At 29.1% G+C, this 27180-nt stretch overlaps 1 protein-coding gene across 3 annotated transcripts in view; it reads right to left on the bottom strand.

Moving 5' to 3' along the window:
* Positions 1-27180, bottom strand: part of LOC100159589 (metal transporter CNNM4) — a 95352-nt gene that overhangs the window by 12512 nt on the left and 55660 nt on the right. For all 3 annotated transcript variants that reach the window (XM_001945461.5, XM_003246957.4, XM_029491177.1), the window contains exon 5: positions 1745-1919. In XM_001945461.5, the coding sequence (XP_001945496.2) occupies positions 1745-1919 (175 nt within the window). The remainder of the gene's footprint in view (positions 1-1744; positions 1920-27180) is intronic.

Raw genomic sequence — 27180 nt, 5'->3', positions numbered from 1 at the left:
AAAAAAAGAAAAGAAAACCTTTTTAAAAACAATAAAATTTTTAGCTACAAATGTCCTATGAATTAAACACGTGACATTTATGGTATAAAATGGCAATATTTAATAAAAGCCACGGAAAGTTGAGAATACATTTATTGTGTGTGTATGCGTATGAATGACAGCGAGCGAGAACGTGAGCTGAAAGATCTTAAGATACCCCTGGGACCATATTTCCTAAAGGTCGTTTCTAAAATGTGATTTGATAAGAGACATGTTTGATCTAATATTTTACATGCAGTAGGGATATTACTATGTTTTGTGTAATGTGAATACAAATGTGTTTTGAAATCAAGCACAACCCTTCGATGAATCGGAAAAAAAAAACCATAAAAAAATCTCGCATGAGTTACATGCTTTACGTCGTCTGTACGGCGACGGCGTTATATTTATAGTTGGAACTTGGGCGGTGGCGGCGGTTCCCCGTTGGCCCAGTGCCCACGGACTTCTCAAAACGGATTTAATTTTAATTTTAATTTTTTTTTTTTAACATTTTACTCGTTATCCGCTGCCCACTCCATACAACGGGACCATTGATACTAGAAATATTTATGCGATAGTATAAAGTCGAAAAATCTTTCAAATATCTTACACCTGCAGTATAGCAGCCACCACGGCTTGGGAGAATATAAATATAGATCATATAATATGCGAACCGCGTGGCTGACGGTATACGCATTTATACACGATTGCCAAAAATCGATTTAAATATATTTTGTAGATTCCTATGGTTTTTATCTTTATTATTATTTTTTTATGACAAACGTTTGCTGTGGCAGTTATATCATCCATTCAAACAGATACAATAATAATATTATTTATGTTTGACCATATAATATATTAATGTTATTAAGACTATAATATAATAATATGTAGTATGTACCAAACATTTCTGAAATCAAAACGTCTTGTCTTGCACTTTCAAACAATCTTTCGTTTATAGACGTAAGAAATTGATATACCACTGTGTTAATAATTTATAGCAAACATTAACAGCACACAAGAGTAGGTGTACATTTTTTTTTTTACCTATTCCGAAGATAGCTGACAGTCATGATATTATATGCATGACCAAACCGTTTCATAAACATTTTAATCGTAATTTGAGCATAATAAACAATGTTTTAAATTCAAAGTTATATTATAATACCGAGTTATATTTTAGTATTTCGATAACACCTAACACTAAACAGTATACATATTATACTATGCATCCTATAATGGCCATATTATTGTAATTATATGTTAAAATTAATAATAGTTATTGCTTAGCCGTGAATATTTAATAGATAAACAATTAAAAATTAATCTTTATTATCATTATTTATTTAATGGTAACTATGTGTGTACAATTTTCACTAAAAGTTGTTTTATAATTATCTTTCAATTACTTTATTATGCTATTTTATTCAATAAAATAAAAATAAATCTTATCATTTACTACGAAATTGATTTGTTTTAATTCACCATTTTTAATAGGAACTTTGCATAATTTATTTCTTTTTTTATCAAACAAATATCTTTAATTTAGTTTTATTATACAATCAAATATTGTAATAATATTATATTACGATATACCTACTGGTTCAGCTACGCCAAATTAGTAATTACAGTGATAACTTTGTTGTCAATATAAGGTTGGGAAAATAATATTATAAATAATGTACATTATGTACTAAATTATTTTTACAACAAAATCTCTACATACCAGATTTCATGATTTCTGAGACGGTTTCAAAGTCTAAAATCGTATCGTATGACAGCATGTACACGTCCTCCAATTTGGTCATTACATCACCGACTTTTTTGCGATGAAGTTCGAGGGCTCCAGAAATTATATTAACTTCGTCTTTTTCCAAGTCGTTGTATTCGTCACCAGTCATCTATAGAACATAAAAATATATTTATACAAACCGTGTAGGTACAAGGAAAAATATATGTAAACAGTAATAAACAACGCACAAATGTAAAACTATCAATAATACAAATTGAGATTAACATAATTTATGCAGAATATCGTGTTAAGAATCTCATCTTGAGAAACATTTGTATGTTACTTGTACAATATAAAATAATGTTCTTAAAAAAATGAATAAGACACATTTTTTTATGCTTAACTTTTAAGGAAGTATTTTGAAACTATACGTGTATATAATAATAATATAATATGATATAGTAGTCTTGAGAAATAATTTTCCTCGTTGAGTTTATAAGTGCCACTTTATTTTATATTGTACTATTATTCATGAATATTTTTTTAATTCTTTCGGCAATATAATAAATTATCCATTAAACTGCATACACAATAAAAACAGCTCCAAATAAAGTTATTTATTTTTCTCAACAAAACAGCCGTATTGCAGGTTGGTACAACACGATGTTCGGTGTTATATATATTATATATATAGTGTGTCAGGTCTTGTTAATGATTTTTTGTATCATCGCGAAAGTACATTTCTTAGCATGCGTACACACACAGTAATCATTGAACGGTTAAAATACAGGAAGATCAATAACTCGGCGAAGTGTTGGTTTACTTTTTCTACAGTTGACCTCAAGTGTTGTAAACGTACGCGTGATTTTGACTGTCAAATTCGAGCATTTTCATAAATTTAATTTTTATATTTTTATAGAAGTCACCTGTACAAATGAATTGTAATAAAGCCGACATGTTGTCTGTGTTTCAATCGATTGGCATAGTTAAAAGTAAAATTTAAATAGACAGCTTTAAATCCTTGTTGGCAACTGTAGAATAGTGACATAAAGCGAGTTATGATAAAACGAATTAAAATTGTTATTATTTTTCTTGTGAACATTATCTTTTCTAGCCAATGATAATTCAGCATCAATTAAATGATGTCGGATTTAAAAAAAAAAAATTAACTCAAACGAATGACATAATAAGTATAACATAACAGAAACGACCGTACGGTTATCATTACGTTTGTGTAACAGTATAATTAATGATAAAAAAACCAACTTCTAGTGTACAATTTGTATGTGATTATTAATAAACTACTAACCTGACAGACAACGCAGGCTTAACAAAACGTTTCCAATATACTATACAGGTATTCAAAACCGTATAACATAACCACGTTATTTTTTTGTCTAAAACTTATATAGATATTGATTTTTCTTTTTAAATCACAAATTATTACAATATTACACACTATCTCCGGGGACTGTTGACACAGCAAGTGGACTATCTGGTAATTTGTTTAAATCAAATTTAGTTTTCGTTAATTACAGACGACCAGACGAGATCAAAATCACATGATACAAAACGTTTGCATTTCAAATGTCAGTATGAAATATGTTATTGTCACTTTTTTGATGTACAACAGCATACAGTTTATTCAGTAGGTATAGTCAGTAGATAATAGTTTCAATGTGAAATTGCGCCAGAAACTAACGGATTAAGATGAATGAGATTATTTCGGTAACTAATCGAAAATATCATTGCGATATCGATGGACAATGGTGTAGTTTGAAAAAAAAAACTTTTAGAGATGTTATCGTGTGAACTGTATATGGTAAATTAAACACAAGCCTTTAATCAGTCTTTACACATTTCGAGTGACTTCTAGACAGTGTGTAATTCAATTACATGTAGAAGTTTTTGCAGAGTAGAGAGACTTTTTTCTTCTTAAATCACGTGACGGTAGTTGACGACGGCCATTAACATCAAACCGTTATTGACCATTTGTGGTTTAACCGGTGTACGTTTTATCACTCGATATGAATTAATAAATGATTGGAAAACGTTTTATCGGGGTACGATATAACCACGAAGGTATAGATAAAAATCAAGCAGGTGTTCAAATATTTATATTTGAATTTCATCAGTAATAGGATTTTAAAAATCACGTAGATAAGTATTATTACTGTCAAGAGTAAATATTAAATAAAAATCACAGAATGCGATTTTTCAATTATTTAAAGGCATTTACTTAATCATAATCATTGAGTAAAGTATTTAAAAAGTATCTCTACAGTGTATAAATATATATATCACTATTATTGTTTAATAAACAAAAGACGATTTTTCTTAATGGAATTATAAAAAATCGATTTCACACAATTATTTCAAAAATAAAATTCAAGGTATTGGAAATACACCGGAGTATTAATATAGAGTAAAGATGAACGGTTTTTTTTTAAATTTAAAAAATTTACTTATTTAAGCACGATCTGTACGATTGTCTGGAATTCGCATAACAAACGAAATGACAAATAAGTTTCGTTGACAAATAACTTACACCTTCTGACCTTCAAAAGTATCAGACAATAAACACTAGCTAGTGTACTTATTTAATATCGATAACCGTTCGCAAACAAAATCTCCAGACAACGATGTGAATAATATGTCGTAGTCCAATATGTGACGACCTCCAAACGAAATTGACCTACCTATAATTATTATTATTAGTTGTGATGGTTTCCTGGTTGTCAACTGGTGATCAACCAATAAAATCCATCTGCGGGACTTTGATACAAAAATACAATTTAATATTTGAAGAAAGGGTAGTGCAATTGATCGACTAAAATAAACGCGTGATGCCTAGAGTGACTTAGTTGCCTACAATACAAGCTGGACCTATATCAACGGGCCGTTACGGTTCGTATTTGTATGACATGACATGTTGTAAATTATATTACCAACGACACTTTGTCGACCCATAAACGCTCGCGCAGTCGCGCACATATTCCAAACATAAAAAATACTCAAATTGTTAAAAAAATGTGAAGAATCATCCATAATGTTGTAATGATATGCTCACACACTATTATAATAATAAACTAAAATCTTACAGAGTAATAAATAACGGCCAGACTGTCGCTTGTAGAAATCGAACAACCTCAATAAAATCATTGTCATCGACAAATAGGTACGATCCCTATAATGCGATCACGAATTAAAAAATCGGCACGTACTGGCGTTCCGTGGAGTGCAGGGCGTGCGGAATTCTTATATGTCACCAGAGAAAATTATTGGTAAAAAAAGGTCCTTGTCGCCGAAGAGAAATCTAGGTCCGAGAAGTACAAAAAAACCTTTGATAAAAACCGCCTACCACTCTCTGGTACACATTCGTGCCGTCCCTTAAACCAGTGCATGAGCACCAGCTACCGAGTAACAACCTCTCAAAATATCAATACCGATTTCAATGAGCGACAACTGGACTTCTTATGTTAAGCCAAAATTAGTGCGTTCTTTATTTCGATTTATATATTTGAAGTATTACTTTGTGTCATCTAAAATCTAAAACTCTAACAACATAATTCACGAACAATTGCGAATCAGGTAAGGCATTTAATATAATATTTTATATTGATTGCAGTATTACTTTATATGTGCTTTTTACATAAATTATATTGTACGGCGTATTTGATCTAATTCTCGAATACACGATCTCGAGAGCCCTCCGAACACCTAGAGGAAGGTAATAGCTTAATTTTACTATTTTAACATCTGAATTAAATATAACTATCGACAGGAGTCGTCTTTATATTTATTCTTATTTTTAAGTTATTACAATGTAGGCACGGTATTAAAAGTTCGACAACTTGAAGAAGAATGATGGCTTGCCTATCGCATCCAATCAAGGATGCCATAAAAGTGTTGAAGAGTATCTCCAAGACTAGAAAACAGTACAAGTAACAAAAAGTAGGTGGCCGTCGGTTCCGTGTCATTTATGTCACACATATATAGAATTTTCACCAAAAAGCGCATGATAACGACTTCCGGCTTACCTTCAACGGCTTACCACAGCAGCAACCGCAGAGTAAGAAAACAAATTGTAACGCACCGCGAGATGCAATACTAATATTAATAATAGCCCCGAATGCAGGAAAAAAAACACACAAATATTTGAATTTTACAATTAATAAAATACTATAAAAGTTTAAGTACATACGTTCGACGGATGATATAATATTATAATAACAGTAGATAATTGGATTTGGATGTGCATCACTTGCACAACACGGCGGCTTACGCGCGTATAATAATATTATAATCGACTCAGAACGGTTCCCTCGTTTTCTCCCCACTTAGGAATTTACTTTTGTCGTGCGTACTGCAGAGAAACGTTTATAATGTCGCCGTCGTCGTCTATGGTAAATCGTTCGCGTGCTGCCTCCGACGAGGGGTGCGCGCTAAAATGTATATCTACCGACGTGTACCGTCCGTTTAACCCTGCGACTATTACCGCATTAGGTACTAAATATACGATTATTATACTGCTATAATACCTGTATTATATAATAACGGTGTTTTCGTGTTTAATAATAAACCCTTTCGCAAAAATTATTATCATTTTACAACGGGCGTACGCGACTCGAGCTTTTCGAGCGTCACGCGCGGCGGCGAGGGGGCGAACGACGCGACTCGACGGCAAAATGGAACGAAAAAAAGAAAGAAAGAAAATAACTGATTGGACAACAAGGCGGAAAAGAGTAAAAACTTGCGCGCTATTATTTTAATGATGGCTGGCGGGCGGGAGAGGTCGCAGTCTTCCCCGAGTCGACGTATACGACGATGCGATATAAACGCCATTATATATTTTTACTTTTCACTTTTCAGTACTTGCCATATTATTATAATATTATACGCTCCGCGAATTATGCCGAGCTCGGGTCGGCGTATAGCATATTCTATTAAGGGCGCTACCTATATAATATAAATTATATAAATATGTGTACGTTGGTACCGCATAGACAGTAGACGGATCGGTCGGTGTTAAATATAATAGTATTAAATACGGGTGTATTACGTATGGCGTATAACGAGCAAATGTTTTCGTCGTGTCACTCGAGAAAGTCATCTGTAGGATGCCACTTGTCTGCTGCAGCGATATAACAACAATATTGACGCGCCGGGAAAAAGGCTCATCTCCGAGGACGGTGCGCGTGCAGTGTAGGGGTGGTATATTATGCTAAGTTATATGAGATAAAATTGTATATATTTCTGCACCACACTGCACCATTATAGTGTATTACATGATACCCCTACTACGTATACATTGTAATTATATTAAAATATTATGCACGACCGTACTGCACATGAATTATTGATACAATACTGCAGTCCAAGGACCATTCGATTGGTTCTATATTTTATAGATCAAGTTTATATTATTATATTATTATTGCTGTATTATTGTCATATCAATTAATATGTAATTTCTTGAGTAATACGACAAATCAACTTGGGGCAGCCGAGTAAACAGTAAATAGGTGGTGAGTATTTAAATTCCATAGACAACTAAGAACAAAAAATATGTGTACCTGCCTATATAATATATTACCTATGTATACGAAATAGAATAAATTAATTTAAATAGACTTGCAGTAGACAATTGATATACCTTTTACTGTCGCAAAATCCAAATTATTATTATCACCATAATACATTATGAGTTATGGTTTTGTATATTTTAATAATGTTCGTGTGTTTTCGATTCTCTCTCGAGTTCCAACGGGGCTGCATATTTCGTGGGAATGTGTAGATCTGCACAAATTCGATTGAACACGAGTCACATTTGCGCACAAATCTCGGTAAACTACACACACTCCATTGTTGTGGTACGTATATATAATATGCTGCGATGTATTTATTGATTATATTATACTATAATACTTCGTATATAATGAATAATACGGCGAATTAAATGTACAAAGGTATAACCTATGGAATGCAGTTAGTTTGCCGAGTCCGTTGCCGGTGGTAACGGACACTGATCTGTCTATGCGCGGCGGCCTGTGGACGCGGTCAGAACTCGGACGACGGTCAAAACGAACTTGACAGATTTTAAAATGAAAATTAATAAACGGGAGACTGCAGTATTTGTGGCTTTGTGCCGTCCGTGTGCAAAAAACGTTGAACTAACAAATCTTGTAACAAAAAAAAAAAAATCATCACCGAGACTTGTAAACGTAAGCGTGAGGTGCCAGGGCTAAAGGTCTGGAACTTTTTCATAATTCAGACCTGCGTACAGTCGATATTTTATGAAAATTCTGATAATTGTATATATATATATATATAATTAACGGTGTGGATAAGTTACTTCTAAAAAGCAACAAAATGAATAGTCATATACAGTAATATCTTATTTTATTCGTAGGTAGCAAAATAAAAAAGTATTACCTAAATAACTGATAAAATAAAAAATATTAAAAATTATAGGTACCTAATGTATGAAATATTATAATTTAATCATATTCATTTTTAAAATTAAATTAATTTTTTTAAATTAAAATACAACTTGAAAACATTTCGACTAGATTAAAAATAGATCCATTGTTAAATTATTAGTTATTTTTGCACGCATTCTGATCCAAATATAAGAGATTTCTTGGCGTATTTTTTTCCATCAAGATATTCGAATATTTTTAACAATGAACCGCTTTTGTTTTAACCGTACACCGTACCTTATTGTAACTCAATTTTTGTTTGTTCTCCAAATAAATACCTAACAAGTAATCACCAACAACAACACCATAGATCTTGTCTTATTTTGATAGTGACGAATCTATCAAACGTTTTATTTTAATCAGTGGTATCGGATTATCTAGTTTGTTCGTTAAACATATTTGTTCTAACTCATTCATGTGATATACACATTATAAATTTGATTTAACTATAATATCACGTTCCAAATAAAAAATATTGACTGGTACAGCAAATATCACTATAATATACATACCCAGATTTTTGTAAACTATATGGGTACCTACATATTATTTATGTAGGTACATAATATATATTATTTATTTTTATGTTTAGATGTTTAATAAAAATAATAATGTGCCGAGTGATTTTTCATGATATTTTGTCTCACCTCTTAATTTCATATTGAAATATTAAAAAAACCCGAGAATTCGATCGATCTATTGTATAGTTATTAGTTTATTATATTATACTATATAGTAGGTTTTGATTGTATCTTGTCGTTGATTAAGTCACTGTAATGTATTTTTAAAATTTGAATTCAATAATAAATCACTGTAGGTATACGAAAAAACTATTCTGAGCAATGAAGTAGGGTTAGGTTAAATTAGTTACATTTCTAATTAAAGTTTAATACATTAGGTATATTCAATTTATATTATTATTACTCTTTTCTAAATTTATTAGGTTGAACTAATATTTTCCAAAACATTGTATGTAGTTATAACTTATAACTCATTAAAAGTCAAAACTGACTTATTGTAGAATGGTGTGATAGGTTCTTAATAAGTAGCTTAAAATTGGACTAAATATTTTGAAAACTTCATTTAGTTTAGAAAACTATAATACACACAATGGCAAAATGTTTCATGTCAGTTATTCCTTTCTGAATTACATACAAAATAGAGTCGATTTTGTCAATAACAGGTGTAGCGTAAACATTCTGGTTTCCCCGTTGTTTTTATTTTTTAGTACTTTTTTCCCAATTATTAAGAAAAGTACTGCGAATACTTTTTTACTCCCAAAGTACAATATGTACAAATTAAATCAATTTTTTTTACCAGAAGCCACCATTGATGTTGAAAGTTTAAGATTTTTACTGCTCTAAAAGTATAGGCACTGTCAGACACAAAAAAATGTGGGTATTTTTTGAGCTTATCTTATATACTCCAACTTTATGAACTTTTATAAATAAATTATTACATAATTTCTCCTACATGTATTTATATGAGGCAATTAATTTTAAATTAATTATATTTATTCTATTGTATTTTATATTTTTATAGTTAAATATTTATAACGTAAACATCAAAAGTGTAATAAATAACTAAAGCATACAAAATATTGACCTACACGCCTATTATAAAACTTCAGAAGTTTTTAAGCCTTCAAAGGTAATTTATTATCTTGTCACCACAAACCTTTCTTGAGCATTTCTACGGTATTGTGGTTTCTATGTCATTAAGGTAAGATGGATGAGTTGGAAAGCATACAAAGATCTTTTCCGCAAATTCATTCATTTCAAATTGACTATGAATAGTTTAACTAGAATATAGAGGGATATACATATTATAAAAATACTATACATCATAGTCTAAGGTTTCTGAACAAGAACGTATAGAAATATTAAATAACATAATGAACTTATATTAAAGTTTAAGAAAAAGTTATGATATAATTGTATTTTATATTAAATCTTACAAATAATTGTAGGTATACCTACTATAGCTGTACTAAAGTTGATTAAATCTCATAATTTGGTCAAAATATTTACCCAAGTACCCAAATATTACAAGTATAAACATTATATTATACCTAAACATAATGGGGTTTTGTTTACACAACAAATACCCTGCAGTTGAATATGGTATTACACATTACAATCCATAATACATTAACCTTTAGTTAAGCAAATGTATATTTCACCAACTTTATGGCCATGTTCAGAGTAACACATAGCTGAGAGCTGACTGAACGATAATAGAGTGTACATTTTTTATAGACATCTCACATGACATAAATCGCTCGTAAGTAGGTTTACTTTTTATTTATTTATTTAATAATTATTATTTTTTTTTTAGTTAATATATTTAACTGCAGCTTTAACGAATTATTTTTACTTAAATAATTTCTATACTACTTTTTTAGGAATTGTTTAACACATTAAACATTGAATAAACATCACTTGGTGACATTTTATCGGTTCATTTAATACAATTCAAAACATAGATATACCAACATAATAGTATATATTATAATAATGCAAGTTTATCAGGCATGTAATTTACTAAAAATTACTTATATATAATTAAAATTTAAATCCCGAGGGTAAAAAGATAGACTAATTGAGTATAAATTGGATTTCTAGACCCCTTAATTCTTTATACGGGTACACCCGCATTGCAGAACCAGCTCGCTTACCAATTTAAATAGACATATTATGTAACAGACTTCACAGATATACCTTAATTAAATTACAATTTTATTTATCGTTCATTCTGTTCAATTTTGATTTTTGAACTTCATGCCGAAGGCAGACAGTTTTAAATACATTAACAATTGGAACGCACTATAATCTCTTATATCTATACTAGAAAATCTATAACATTTAAATAATTTGGTAATCACTATAATTTTAGACTCTGGGTGGAACGTTAAATGTATTAGTTTTACAATGTTGCGTGTTTTTTTTATTGTTTAATTGATTTTTTTGTGTCTTTCATCAGCCATATAAAAAAGCATTCTAAAAATACTTCGATCTCCAACTTGTAGGTAGAAAATTGGATCTAGTTGGTACGCAATGAGAAATCTATGGAAAAAAATGTCCAAGATTTACTGAAAAATCAGTATTATCAGTAAAAATTTAACTTTTAGACAATACCATTATTTGTGCTTAAGCGTCGGCTTTTATTCGATATTTTAATATTCAATCAAGATATGGTCAATTTTAATTTGTGATAATTCACATACTCATGTCTTGCTTGAAAATTCAAATATTGAAAACATCACCGATGCTTAAGCACAGATAATATTATTCTTACCTAAAAGTTTGGTAATAGGTCAACAATTCAATTTAATATTAAAACTAACATCACACAATTGACAATAGTGAACGGAAATTTGAAGACATCAAATGCATGGGAGGCGTCCTCTTAATAAAACAATATTGGTGTGAGCATGCTTGGCAAATAACTCTGTATATATTAAAAAAAAAAAATGAATTTTCTGTTATTTTTCCGCCCACTGTCAACTGAATAAAAACGTTAGACAAGTGCATCAGGTCGCACAAACAAAGTGTTTATAGGGAAGTAAGTAGGAAGAGCACAGCCGTTTATTTTCACGACCCACACCGTCCCACCCATAAACCAGCCGTCTGTGCAAACTAAGTTTCTAATTATAATGTACCTACTCTATAGGTAGGAATTTTAGTCTCACGAATGTGAATATAATATTACTTTATGACGTAAGTATGTTAAATGATTTAGATGTTATTCTACAAAAATCAAATTTCACAAACACCGTTTTTAACATGTGAAGGCGACACGTGTTTGTAGAATATATTATATTGTTGCGCAGAGCAATAATTAACAATCGTTTTCGATTTTCTTTCAATTTCGTTTCAGTCGAGTGTATTGGAAGTTGTTTTTTGCCGTTTCATGAATTAAAAATATAACAATATGGAACTATAAGTAATTTAATATACGACTTCCTTGCAGATTCGGAATTGTAATTTTTACGACCTTTTGTATGGTGTACGCTATTTAAACAATAATTTAATGAACGAAATCATCAAAAGCTACATTATACCAAAACGTCGTTAGTAAATACCAATGCATTGTCAAAATAAACAAATTGTTGGTATATTTGTATAATAATGAATTATATAGAAACGCATTTCAGCTATTTTGTACAATAGATTTTTAAAAAAAAGTAGATCTGTTTATTTTATACATAATATTGTATATACAGAAGGGAATAAATCCCACGGAATCGATCAGTTACCTAAACCTTACAATGTAATCAGTCATCAAATTACGATAATATAAACAACATTATACAATTTTAAATGACATACACTAACATAATAAATTATAGTGTAATGTTTGTTTTTTGGTAAAAGCCCTGGATACCCTTCCAAGCACACTCACTTCCATCTGTCACGATATTCATCTTTAAATGTATTTGATGTTTATAGTCTTCGAGACTAATGATACTCAAACAATTTATGGGGTTTAGTTTTATAGTAGCCTCGTTCAATATATATTGGTATAGCCACACTCAACGATAGTGAAAATCCATACAAATAAACTTTATATAATGGTATAATACTTAGTTTATCTACTTACGAAAAGGTACAAATAATATAACAAATTGCACTAGTCATTATAGGTACCTACAATAATAAGTAAAAATATATTTTTTTTATATAATTTAACTAGTATGGGTAATGTATAGACATACGTCTCAGTAGTAATATTTTTGGCAATTGCAAATCTTGTAATTATATATGTGTTTTAAACACTAACATTACTATTGCTAATATGTTTTTATTCATTGTAAAATGAGTAGATACTTTTGATTTAAATGATGTATTTTTTAAATACAATATACTAATAGCTAAATTGACAAAAACCTTCATTTTCTTCGGAATAATTTCATTAATACATGTGTTGGAAACCATTCTATATTTAAATAATTTATATAAATATATGTTTTGGCACGAAAACAGAATTGCGTTATAACAAAAACTGTCACAAAATCAATTTTTCGTCAACTATATATGAATCATAATTTTTTTTATGTTTATGTAGTACACAAATCACAAGGAGTACATTAAACAGGTATATTATAATATTATGTTTAGTTTGTAGATAATACATTTTTTGAACAATCGAAAATATTATAAAACTAAATTTTCTACATTACTAGGTACAACTAATTTGAAAGGCTGAAAATAAATATATTGAAAAATGTCGTGTGATTATACATTCTGAGTGGGCGATGATTACTCTGATTAATGGTTTAGTGTAAAAGCTATCTCAAAACATATGTTACATATTGTATCATATCTAATATTATATACTAAACGAATAAATATACTTAGATATATTATATTATATATTTAATCAACAATGTTAAAAAAACCAGAGTCGATAGTTTTAAATATGAAATAGAATGTTGTAAAAATGTATAAACTTAATATTGTACTTCAGACATAAGTAACCACCAATATCAAAACTTATCTAACACATTATAAAAGTAAAGATCAAAATATCGAAAAAATGTTCTACAATATTGTATATTTTATTTATAATATTATTCTTTTTTATTTAATGGTAAGTAAGTATCGTATAAACCGTGGGCGTAGGCCAATTAAAAAAAGTAAAGGTAACGCACATTTTATAAATTACTCAGTTTTACGGAAAAAGTACACGGTAGGTAGCTATATAAAAATTAAATATAAATTGTATGCCTTATATGTACCTACCTACCTAATAATATTATATTAATGCCAGCAGAATAAAAATAATTGACAGTAGGTCAAATGAGTTCTCAAAAGTATTTTGATTTCTTTAACTACCTTTTTTGTAGGTATATTATATATATATATATTTACTAAAAAATATATAAAAATTAAATATACATCTAATTAATATTAATTAAGTAAAAAAAAATATAAGCAAAAATGTCATGATTTTTGTGTGTAAAACATCATATTAATCACCTAGCGTCGAATTCATTCAGTGAAACATACATTTTTTTATTTTACTCATGTGCAGATGTTTCATATGAATAGTTTTTACATTTTATTAAATATAATGGCTAATATTTAAAATAGTGCGTTATCATGTAATAGTCAATACAATCGCGTGCTGTATTTATATTATATTGTTACAGACATATAAATATTAAAATATATAATCTAGGTGAAATAAACTTTTCATATTTTATAAAATAAATTTGAATATTTGCTCATTGGTGGAATATAATAATAGGTAAGCATATAGTGTAGAAATATTTATTTCTCATCACTCATAAAACCGCAAACACAATGGGACACCTATATAAATATGTAATGTACACTACAATATTGAAATATGTTAATACTTATTAGGTTTGTTGTGCAAACAGAGTGTATTGATTTATTTTTAATCCTTCTATACATTTTTTCACATATTAATCATCTAATTTGAATTTTTTTTATAGCATAAGATAAATAACTCTGATTATAAAATATTTACAGTATCTATTCTATTATAATTTACCATATTTCTTTTTAAGAAACTATTTTTTCAAACTGTATATGATAGTTTTTGTGTTAACCCTAAAATAGAATGATTAATGATCTCAAACAAAGTAATACATTTAGATACTCTACTCTGCAATGTTTCCTTTATAAAAAAAAAAATTTTTAGTAAATCAAGCAAACTTATTAAAATATTAATCAAAATATACACTAAATTGAGCAAAATATATACGATATTGTATACATATATACACACATATTATATTAAATATAAGCAGTAATTAAAAAACAATAATTCACTAAATATTAACTAAAATAATATACTTAAAACGGATAAAAATTAAAATTTTCAAACTTTTAGAAAGTACTTAATTCTATAGAATTCTATATATATATATATATAGAATCAGTAGATCACTAGAACGAAAATAAAAACGATTTTTTTCATCAATTGTTTAAATTATATAGAACTATAGAAATTTAAAACAAATCTAAATTGAAGATTAGACAGTTCTTATATAAAAATTATACTGGATATAGTGTTTATATTATTTTATTTTTATTTCTATATTTATTGTATATAATTCCAGTAACATTAATTTTATTATTATACCCGTAATAAACTTTTAAGTTAAAATACATTAATTAATTATCTAAATACGATGAACAAGTATTACAGGATTAAGAGAAAATTGAGTACGTTATTATGATTAAAGATTTTTTTTAAATACTACGATTATATTTCTATGGCAGTATTAGTCACGTAAATAAATACATTTTAATTTCAATTTCACATTAATTATATGTATTTGCATAACCTTGATGCCACTACTATTATTTATTAACACATGCATTTTATGTATTTATATTAAATGCATGTTTCAGACATTTTAAATTGAAAAAGTAATGAACTAACTACTAACTTATTATAAGCTGGTCTGTGGTCAGGTTATTTAAAATAATTAAGTAAAGAGGGAATATGGTTCATTCTGAAACAACTTTTCCTAGCACGATTTTAATGGTTTTTTTAAAACAATGTAGGTAATATACACAAAAATATTTCAACAAACTATTATAGAAAAGGGTAGGGGAATGTATGAAACTTTTACTAATTACACAGATCAAATATATCAATAAAAGTATAAAAACATAAAACAAAGCCAAAACTTGAGAGTGAGCGAAAGTTTAAAGTTGTATATCAGGTATACCAGATATATATACCTTATCAGTATAGGATTATTATAATTATGTATTACAAATTTTAGAATCTAACTATAACATGAACAATTATTTAAATACATAAAACAAACCATCATAATATTTATTGTATTAATTATTGTTTGGTTATAAACTTATAATGAAAAATTATAATCTTTGAGAATAAAAAAATGATTTTGGTTGTCTGTATGAATAGCGAGTATTGTTGTTTTAATAATAATGTTTCAATATTCTTTTGGAGTCAACACTCAACATATAGGTATAGCAAAGAAAGAATTGTCTTACAATGTTTATTTTATTAAATTTATTTTTGTGAGTAGGTACTTTTTTAAGTAAGAAATGTATTAAAAAAGTGTCATACCACCTTTAGAAATCAGAAATTTGTGTTTAAATGGTAGGTACTTTGAGATTTTAAATATTTTTCATTAGTTTCTACAAGCGCCAAGATAAACTACCAACAAAAGTCGAAGAATGTTGATGAAATTTCCGAAAACGCTCAGAATCGTTTTTCAAAATATGTGATGATTCAATGCTGCGTTTAAGTTTATTGTACATCACAACATACGTAGGTACTGCTAAAAGGTGAGCGAAATGTTCTGTCCAGTATCTGCTGTGTCCTGTCTAGTTTTATTTATTTTCATATGTACCTACGGATTTGATAAATTAAAGAGGAGACCGTTTCATAGATTTTAATTATAAAGTGGAATTTCGTCATAGGTATAAGTTTATGTGGAAGACTTTGGCGGTTTTAAGAATTTAGTTATAGTTACGTTATTGTTATATAAGGCTTATACACAAAAATACCGAACAGCCGTATGCGGTGAAAACTTAAGATAAGATATGCTATCGGAAAGTTGTAAAACATATATTATGTACGCTAAAACTGTAAATAATATAATATAATAAACGTCTGGTTCAGCTAGTTACAAAGCACATACCTACTGTACGAGAAATGTAATTATGCCAACGTTAAAAATCATAATATGCAATCTCGTAAAATAAATAAAATTGAATTTCATAAAAGCTGCGCGCGGAATTCAATATTTTAAAAATGCAAGATATATACTTAAAGTAGTATTATGTTGAGTTTAAGCTTGTTTTACCGTTTTTAGAATATTTACATCATATTGTACATTTATTTAGTTGTTTCAATATTATTATACAGATATGGTACCATGATGTTTTTGGTGCACATTTTGTTTTCATTATAACAGTATCCCTTAGGGAATCGACTCCGTAGACTATCTGAATAAGTGCAATTCGTATATTTATTTAAGTACCTGCTCACATATTATTAACTCCACAACACAACATTTTACCCAGAAGCTAGAATTGAAAAATTTTAATATTCAAATGGCCAGCTTAAATAAAAATTACGGAAATACCATAATGCCCACTGACAATTTAACCAACAATAAATTGTATTAATATATGCCAGCTACGAGTAAAAATGTTAATTCGAAATGTTTCAATTTAATTATAATTAGTAACAGTCACTGTTATTGTTCAAAATGTTTAAAACAAACAAGTCATTATACGCCCTTTTTTGAAGGAGAAAAATGATATTGAAATAACAATTTATAGTCATAATTACGTCACGTTGTATTAAAAATGTCATATTTTAATCAATAACTCGTGTTTTGCACGCCACCTTTGGAAATACGAACGACAAATAGTTGTTATTTTCTCCGATACCATTACATAGGTACTTATTATTTGCTTGAATTCTACACGGAGCGCAGAGAAAAGTATAATGGATATATTTTAAAAACCTGAAGGCTTTCATTATCGTTTTCAATCTCCATCAGCAGATTGGTGTCATCTGTCAATAGAACTCTGGTGTGATTTTCGTAACAGACTTCAAGACGAGAAATTTCTACGAACCGATATCAAATGTTTTAGAAAATTAAATTAGTAGAAAAGAATCTATCCGTATTCCGTAGGATGTTTCATTTATTTTTATTTTTGAAACGTTTGACTGAAAAAATCTGATGGGTTTCTGTACCAGGAGTGGTTGCGAAGGTGAAAAACCAATTCCGTGAAATTACATCAAAAGTCGAGTAGATATTGTATACAGACATTTTTTATATAATGGTTTTTAAAGACATGGATTTTGATTTTTATCCTTTGAATAAGAAAATGAAAAACCTTTTCATTGTTATACAGATAATTCATGTTCATTTTAGATATCGGGTAAAAGTGATGGTTTCATAACGTTTTTTTAAAAAATATTTTCAAATTTTATATCTTTTTCTGTAAATATTATTTTGGGAAGAAGTGGAAAGAAGTGATTGATTTTCATAGCATTTTGCCTAAGCTAAAGCACAGACTATAAAGAAATATTAAAGATATTCAATTAAATTAAATATTACCGGTTCTCGCTAAAAATCATTTAACAAATTCAAAAATGTATTATTGTTTTCTAATTTATTTTCAAAATATTCCAATACCAAACGCCAACTTTTAAAATTAAAATGTCATTAAGTTCAATCAGTTTTTATATCAATTAGGTAATGCGAGAGAAAATATGAATATAAAATCGAAACTCTTAATTACAATAAATACATGGTAAATATGTTTTAGTGTTTAATACGGACGAATATTGTTACTAACCTACCGGCTACCTATTATTTAAAAAATAAAGTAGGTACTTACCAATAATTTCTTGTTAATATTCATCTCAAAATTCATAACTAAAAAAGCCTAATTTTAAACTCTGCCTATACCTATGTCATTCCATTTACTATATACAATATCTATGTATTTTATTTGAATTGTTTATCAAAGCCGTTATATTTGATCCATTATGATCACTTTTATTTGTCTGTTTAAAATAAAAAAAAATTATCTTCATTCACTATGATAACATTTATAAAAAATAATAAGAGTGTTTTTGAAATTAAACTATAAGTTTAATAATTTTGTCAATAATGTTCAACTTAATTCTTCGTTACATATTCACGCCTAGTTTACGCTGGACAAGGTATAAAAATAAAGGGACATCTCTAATGTCCAAAAACACATTCATGTATTTAAGTAGGTCAAGCGATAAAAATAGTTTTATTTGAATATAAATGATAGAAATTCAAATAAAAACATGAATTAATCATATTCTGGGTATTTATAGAAATTAGAAATTAATTTAATAAATTGAACAAGAGTCATAAATAAAACATAAAGTTTATCAAAAAAAAAAAATACCTAGGTAAATACAAACATAAATATTAAATACAATATGCATTGGTACATTTTACAGATAATTTTCAAAGTTCAAAATGGTCTTCAACAATTATCATAGGTAGTATAGGTACTATGAATTATCGCAATTATATAACAAACCAAATATATATTATTATCAAAACCTCTTTTGGGTAAGCAACTGTTAAGATTTAGATTTTACAGGTGAAATCTTGTATATTTTTTGGACGGACTAAGTGAACAAAAATACAGCATACGTATTCTGTACAGAAATGAAAATACCTTTTACATTTTCAATTATTTAAATTAATGAAAATAATTGCTTTTTTCGAAACTACGAATAAACTATAATATAATGTAGACCCAATCCTGACAACCTGAAAGTTGAAAGGCAATCAAATAGTACAACTTGAATGGTTTCTCAAAATTGCTTACAATACCTATGTTATTAATTTTATTTATTCAGAAGGAAGGCAAGTTAATTACATTTTACCACTATACGTACATAGTTTATAATAAGTAACGTTTACCGCAATTTCATTGGCCATTAAGTTTTAACCTAAATTATTTATAAGTTTGAAAATCAATCTTTTGGCCACTTGTCTCGTTTAAATTAAGCACCATTACTTTTAAACTTTATGTTCTACTACTAATTTAGTGAACATTAGTAAAACGCCTATAACCTACCTACTTATATAATATAAGGTTCAAACTTCGTCAGAGCACATAACTAATTTCATAATAATGAATATTAAAAACACATTAAGTATACCTATATATACATTCATTATGCGAATGATGGATAACTAGTAGATAATAAAAAGAATAATTACAAAATTATCGTTATTGATAATAATAATGTAATACTTAGGAAATTTCCTTTGCGTAAAAATACATGATCAATAACTAAATATACAACATAGTATCTAGTACTTAGTATGTCACATTTGAATTTAAATCAGAAATTGATTTAAGTTGAAGTCCTAGATTTTTTTGATTTTCCTGTTGACTCAAAAGTTATTAGAAACTTATGCTTACCAACCTAAAATATGAATACAATATACATATATGTATAGCATATAGATACGTGTGTAGTTTGATTTAAGACACTAATTTTTAAACATAAGTAAGCACTAGTTTTTATTTAGTTATTGGAATTAATACATACATTTTTTTTAGAAACAGAAACTCAACGTCAATATACTAATTCGTATACAATTGCGAACAATTTCAGGTTTGATGTATTCACAAGGGATGGATATGGGGATTATTTTTGTTATCATTATAAATGAACAAGGGTGATGTAACCTTTAGTAATAACTACATAGGTCAAAAATGGTCCCTACAACAACGTAATAAATCATTGTTAAAAATATTTACACTCGAAAAACAATATTATAACTGCAGTGAAACCAAGTTATCGCAAATTAAAACGAATTGTTTAAAAAAAACTAAATAAACTACAACGTATAATTTTATGTCATCGCTAAGGGAAAAAGAAAGTCAACAGCAATAGCTCAAATTTTAATACATCAATATAAAATTTTAAATAAATAATCCAATCATAAAAATCGGATTAATGTTTAAAATTTTTAATGGACTATAATAGTTTATATAGTTGTTAATATTTATTCTATTAAGTATTTTTCTACGGGACACAGATTACAATTTTAAATTACTCAAAGTTTTTAACTAATTTACATAAATATCTGCATTGATTAATAAATAAATAAACAAATACAATTATTATTTACTGGGGAAAAAACGCAAAACTTTCATTATTGATTAAATACGTCTATTGCTATGGACACAATAACGTGACGTACTCTGTATGCGTAACTGTTATAAATATATGTTACTCGCACAACATTTACATATAAATGCTGTATGTTCTGGTACAGTAATAAAATAAAATGAGTTTTTTTTCAAAAACAAAATTTATTTTTAGTATAATAATTGGTAAGTTTAGTATTTTATATAAGTTCTAAGTATATAGTTGTTGTTATTAGTTCTTGCAGAGAGTTATAAAATGAAACATCCAGATGGAAAGCATTTTGGTTTCAAATTATTGATCAACGGACGAATGTATTTCATTTTAAATTATTAATGAACTAAAGGTGGTATAGTCTTGATATAGGTAGTTATTTTGTAACCGATCATAAATTATTAATTTGTTGGAAAATCTGACTAAAATTATCTTAATTATATTACTATACGCATAAATAAACAATAAATCCATCCGTAATGTTCAAATGTTTAAAATATTGTAAGCTACTAAGTGTTTAGTTGCGCACTGCAGAGATCAGATATGATACATTAAAAAAAAATTCCATTTGACTATTATTCCAGTTGTTTTAAATATGCTTTATATAATATACATCGTAAATAACATCAACTTTTAATAAAATTGTTAAGTACTGTAAATATTACGCTAAGCTTTTTGTCCCGAGTACAAATATGTCAAACAAATAAATAATAAGTAGAGTTATTTCAAATCTTTTCACAATCGCTTTACGAAAAATAGACTAAGAGAAAATCTCGGGTAACTACCTACCTATACTATTTGATTTTCGATTAAAAAGTAAAATTGATAAAATAAATTGTTAACTTAAAAATATGTGTGGATGACGCGTATAGCTGCAGTATATAAAATAAACCATGATAAAGAAAATATTTAAAAAAAATCCAAGATGCTTGTAAATTGTTTCTTTAACGGAAACATAAAAAACCTATTTTTAAGTAGGTAGGTAGCTAAAAAAAAATATATTTAAATATATATATAATGTAAATATAAGTAGGCACGCGGTATACACACATAATTCTATATATTTTATCTCTAGGTATCATACTGTTGTACGTGAACCACACACTCGATTTTAAAAACACAATTACGAAATTTGTTAACTTATAGTACCTTAATTACCTACACGACAGAGTTCGAATATCAAAAAAAAAAAATGAAATGAAAACAAGCCAACTTAAAAAGTATGTACATTAACTTTATTATTTTGTGTAATTTAATATGTATGCCGTATACACTAAAGCTCGGATTATGCGGATTAATGAAAAAAAAAAAAAACGGATAGGTTCGGGTGTTAACCCAGATAACTATAGATTACCTATTTACCTACTGTAAGATTTCTTGTATAGCCGTACGCCCCTTTTATAATTAACTCTTACTGTAAACTATATTACTTTGAATGGTTATATGTTTTGGACATTATAAAATAATATGATCCTCAAAACGCAAGTAACCGATTGACCCGAAAAGAATTAGGTAATAAATGCACGAAGAATATAGGTAATGATAACGGGGCGCGGCGACGTGTTATAATAACCGATGGACCGTATTATATTATAATATGCCTAATTAATTATATTATGACTGTAATATTATAGAATCAAACAAATGTTATCAATTCATTCGTCAGATGTGTCTGATACGTAATAATATATAATACATAATACTATATAATATTACCTATTAAATTATTTTATCAACGCGTTCGAAATTGTTGGCCGAATATACGCGCGAGAATACATTAAATATTATACTCAAATCGTAATAAATCAATACAACGAAAGGCAATTACGGTGAAAATATAGTTTATAGTTTATAGTGTGTATAACAGTATACCTATAACTATACAATGGTTAAATTGTAGGTGTAATACCCGACAGGTACCAATATTGTGCTATAAAAATGTATAGCGTTATATTATATTATATAAAATAGAATATTATATTTCTATCATCGGATAAAAATGATCATTACAATGACATTGCGTTTTGTTACTTTGAAGAAATAATTATACACCTAGGTGAAAAACGTACGAATTTATTATTATGGATCTATTTGATTTCCATGTTGTAAAGTCGACCAACAGCGATATATAATATATTATTGTCAGCTGTGACTTTAAGGTACAATTTCGTTTCATAAAATTCGTATAATACGGTTATTAAGTTTTCCCGCCGAAGAAGGGAATATGAAAACTTAATGAATAAGCAATGAGTACAGAATAATCAAAGAGATCGACCATCAATCGGAACGCCGAGAAAAGCACACAGCTGGATAAACACAGCCAATTCGGATGTTCTGGAATTTAGGTACCTTATTATAATATATATATTATAGAACGCGAGCAATAATACGGGGATGGTATTTATACATTATGTAATTTCAAACTTTAGCCGGCGCGGATCAATTGGAATATTTTGGTAAATAATAAACAAGCCCACAATTATAATATATTGTAAAATGTAATAGGGATTTCCTCAGACATTGATATACAATACTATGTACAATATGATATAATCACTCGTTAAACAATAGCGTTGAAGCTGCAACAATGTCTGCGCTGTTTTGAACTGGAGCAGAGTTGCAGTTATTGTTGTTTTATGAAAATAATGCGATACGTAAGAATACACACCCACCCCCTTCGTCAGGGCTCGGAGCCTTTTAAATCGATACACATCGCAATACTACATATACGCCATTTTACGTACACGGAGAATATATTATATTATATACAGTAAACGGAACTATAATATAATAACACACGCACATAATAATATTATGTTATAGAACGCGGTCGCTATATCTGTACATAATATGTATTTATATACACAGTGAACGAAGGTACGCGCGTATGGGTCGTACTGGAGGACAGGGTAAAAAACAATTCGGCAATTGGCACGCCGTGTGAATATAGTACACTATAATATTATTACCTATAAGAGTCGAATGGAGATTATAATAATATTATGCACTGCACTATACGTTATACGTCATATATATGTACCTATATACGTTCGGGAAGTAAAACGCGAACCTATATATTGTTTAAATATTTAAATCGCATACGATTGCGCTGCATATATGTATATATTATAGTAGGTACTATAATAGTAAGGTATGCGGAACAACTCACTATCATTTTAGAAACTCAGAAAAATTGACTATTCGACAGATACCCGTTTTAAATCTAATCAGGTTTTGATATACCGTAAAGGTGTGAACGAAAAACTGCTGAAAAACATATAAGTATTATACACACCCATATATTTCGCCGTGCCTACTTTACAGTATAATCAGTATCTGTAGACAGATCGTAGAACAGAGATAACGACTTCTTGGCATATTGATAATAAGTCAAATGTTGTACAATATGTACCTAATAAGTGTTTAAATAAGTTATCCGCATATTATTGATTACTGATTGTATTTCATACGAATACTTAATATAATACAAACATTATATATATAATTTATAAACTAGGTACCTAGTATATATTGTTCCGGGTTGTCATATTACTATGTTAATAAAAAAATTTAAATATAATTAGAGATGTAACTCGAACATAAACCAAGCATTTGTGTTTAATTGGTTATCTATAAAAAAAAAAATAAGATATATAAAAGTACAAGTTAGGATACATTTGAATTAAGTAATTTAATTGTGTAGAAATTATATTAGTAAGTACTTACATAAATGTGTTTAGAATTATTTAGGAAAACACATATTTAAGATACTTAAATTATGAGAATTCGGTGTTCCACAACATTATGTGATTGTTCTACGAAACATTTCGAGGAGTAAATATAATAAAGATTATGCAGATAATAAAGTACCAGTTGTAGAATTTCGTCTAATTGTATATACAAGCAAAATTGCTAAAATTACAATAAAACTGTATAGGGAAATCGTCTGTCGTCTGTCCTTCGAGTTGGACGAATTTATTATAAACAGTTAAAATTTCCTTCTAAGCATAATAACACGATGGTACTATAAATAGCAGAGTCGTTATGAATCTGCGGTAATCGCCCGTCAACTCCTTGGATCTTGTCACAGAAAAAAAATCACACAAATAGGTCCATAATTATTTCACAACGGCCGCATGTAATGAGATGATAATTTAAACGTGTATATTATAATATTATATGTGTGTGTGTTTAATATGTTTAACAAGTATAGCGTATACTAAATACTATAGTAGTATTAGTATAATATAACATATATAAGTCTATTATGTGTTACAGAGGAAGTAGGGAAATATGATCACGAAGATATTGAATTGGTACCTAATGTGAAATTATAGTTTTAAAACTTGAGTAATTCGTACGCTCCCTTGGTAACTCTGTCCAGATTCTAGAAGGAAATAGTATAATATTATAATAGTATAAATGGAAGTTGGATCGAATATTACATTATTTTCAGGTGCAACGTGTTTATTATTATTATAGATATATCAGCAAAGGTCTGCCTTAGTAATTGGTTCAGAAATATAAAAAGTACCTCTTACTTATATAGTTTTTAATACTCTCGACAGTTGGATAATGTCGTAAAAATTTACACTATTAGATTCTGAGTGGAGCGAGGAAGCTAGTGGTTTTACAATGGTGTTTCTTTTATTTTTTTATTTATTTTTTTATCCTGTATAAAAAATTTCTACCAGAAGGAAGGCTTCGATTTTAACATAATATACTATATTGTCTTTTAGCAAATTGGATCAAGATGGTACTTTAGAGAGGTCATTTTCGATTTTCTCAATTTAATACCACGAGAATAACCACCGAAAAATTACAAAAAAACACTAAAAATGGGATTTAAATATCTTACTTAATTTGATTTAGTTTCTACGTATAAAATATAAAACAATGACTACCACATATTTTGTTCTGCATGTTTAAATGATGTTTCAATATTTGGTTGAATTCAAATTAATCCGTCAAAACTTTAACCACTTTGATTAGACCTACGTGCACAACACACGCTAAAGGGTCCAAACAAATGATAAATTATATCAAAATTCAAAACCAACATAGTATATTAATATTATTGATCATGTATTGATTATTTTAAAGGTCTATTCAATATATTTAAAATATCAATACCATATATTTTTGATATTTACTGCGACGAGTAATGCAATAAACTGATCGTGTATGGGCACACACGCATTAATTATTTATTTTAGTCATAACATATTATTAAAAGCCATATCACAAGCCCGCAAAGGGTAGTACTTATTAGAGTTAAAAATATACTTCGCAAGACGAGCACGGACACTATAATAGTATATTATGATATATAACACGGGTTGACCTAATAGGCCTGTCAGTGGCGTGCACGTGGGTCGCCACGACTAGGGGTTGTAGTTAAGGAGTGAGGGGGTGTGGGACACGGGAAGGGTATATAACATATAAGACCTCCTGTCGTATACCTAGGTATAATTTAATATTACAATAACGACAACGACCGCGAAAATCGGCATACGCACACACCACCCACACACACGCACGTGTGTGTCGGACTCAAGAACGGAACGGAGGCGGCGTGCGGGTGCGCGCGCGCGTGTGTGTGCGCGACGATCGGTGAGGTATTATATTATTATTATGTACAGCGGACTGCGGCGGCGGTGGCGTAAAAAGCGACAGCGCGCACGCGCCGCGCGGTATTGACCTATATCGAAGGTTATTTCGGCGCGCGTTCCGCCGCGGCTCGGTGCCGTCGTCGGCGTCGCATGCACCGCCACCGACGCCGCCGCCGCCGAAGAGTCCGTTTTTCCACCCCTCGGCTGCCCCATCAACACGAGCGCGCCCGAGGAGGCCGACATTACGGCACAACAATAATTTTTATATATATACACTACACGCGTGCACCAGACGGCGGTGGGAGCCTTTTTTTCGCCGTCGTCGTCGTCTTCAAACGATCAACGACGTCATACACGAAGCTCGTCGACCGCGGGGGCGCCGTTTCCGTTACATATTTTTTTCTATTTTAGCCGCGTCGAAATACACTGATAATATGTTACTATGTTATCGTCGTCAATCCACGCGCGCCGATAGATATCGATCGAGAATTCGCGGGTGCGGTACTTGCTCGTCGCATCGATACAATAATATAGATCGTTCTACCACAGACATACTATAGACTGGCAACTCGCATGTTTTCCCGTTGAAACGAAATGTCAATAGCCACCGTCTTTGTGACAATTACAAGATATATTATTACCAACGAGTAAA

Source organism: Acyrthosiphon pisum, chromosome X, assembly GCF_005508785.2.
Source record: "Acyrthosiphon pisum isolate AL4f chromosome X, pea_aphid_22Mar2018_4r6ur, whole genome shotgun sequence".
Lineage (NCBI taxonomy): Eukaryota > Metazoa > Arthropoda > Insecta > Hemiptera > Aphididae > Acyrthosiphon > Acyrthosiphon pisum.
The sequence above is the reverse complement of the archived record's forward strand: the minus strand, read 5'-3'. Positions and strand labels throughout refer to the sequence as shown.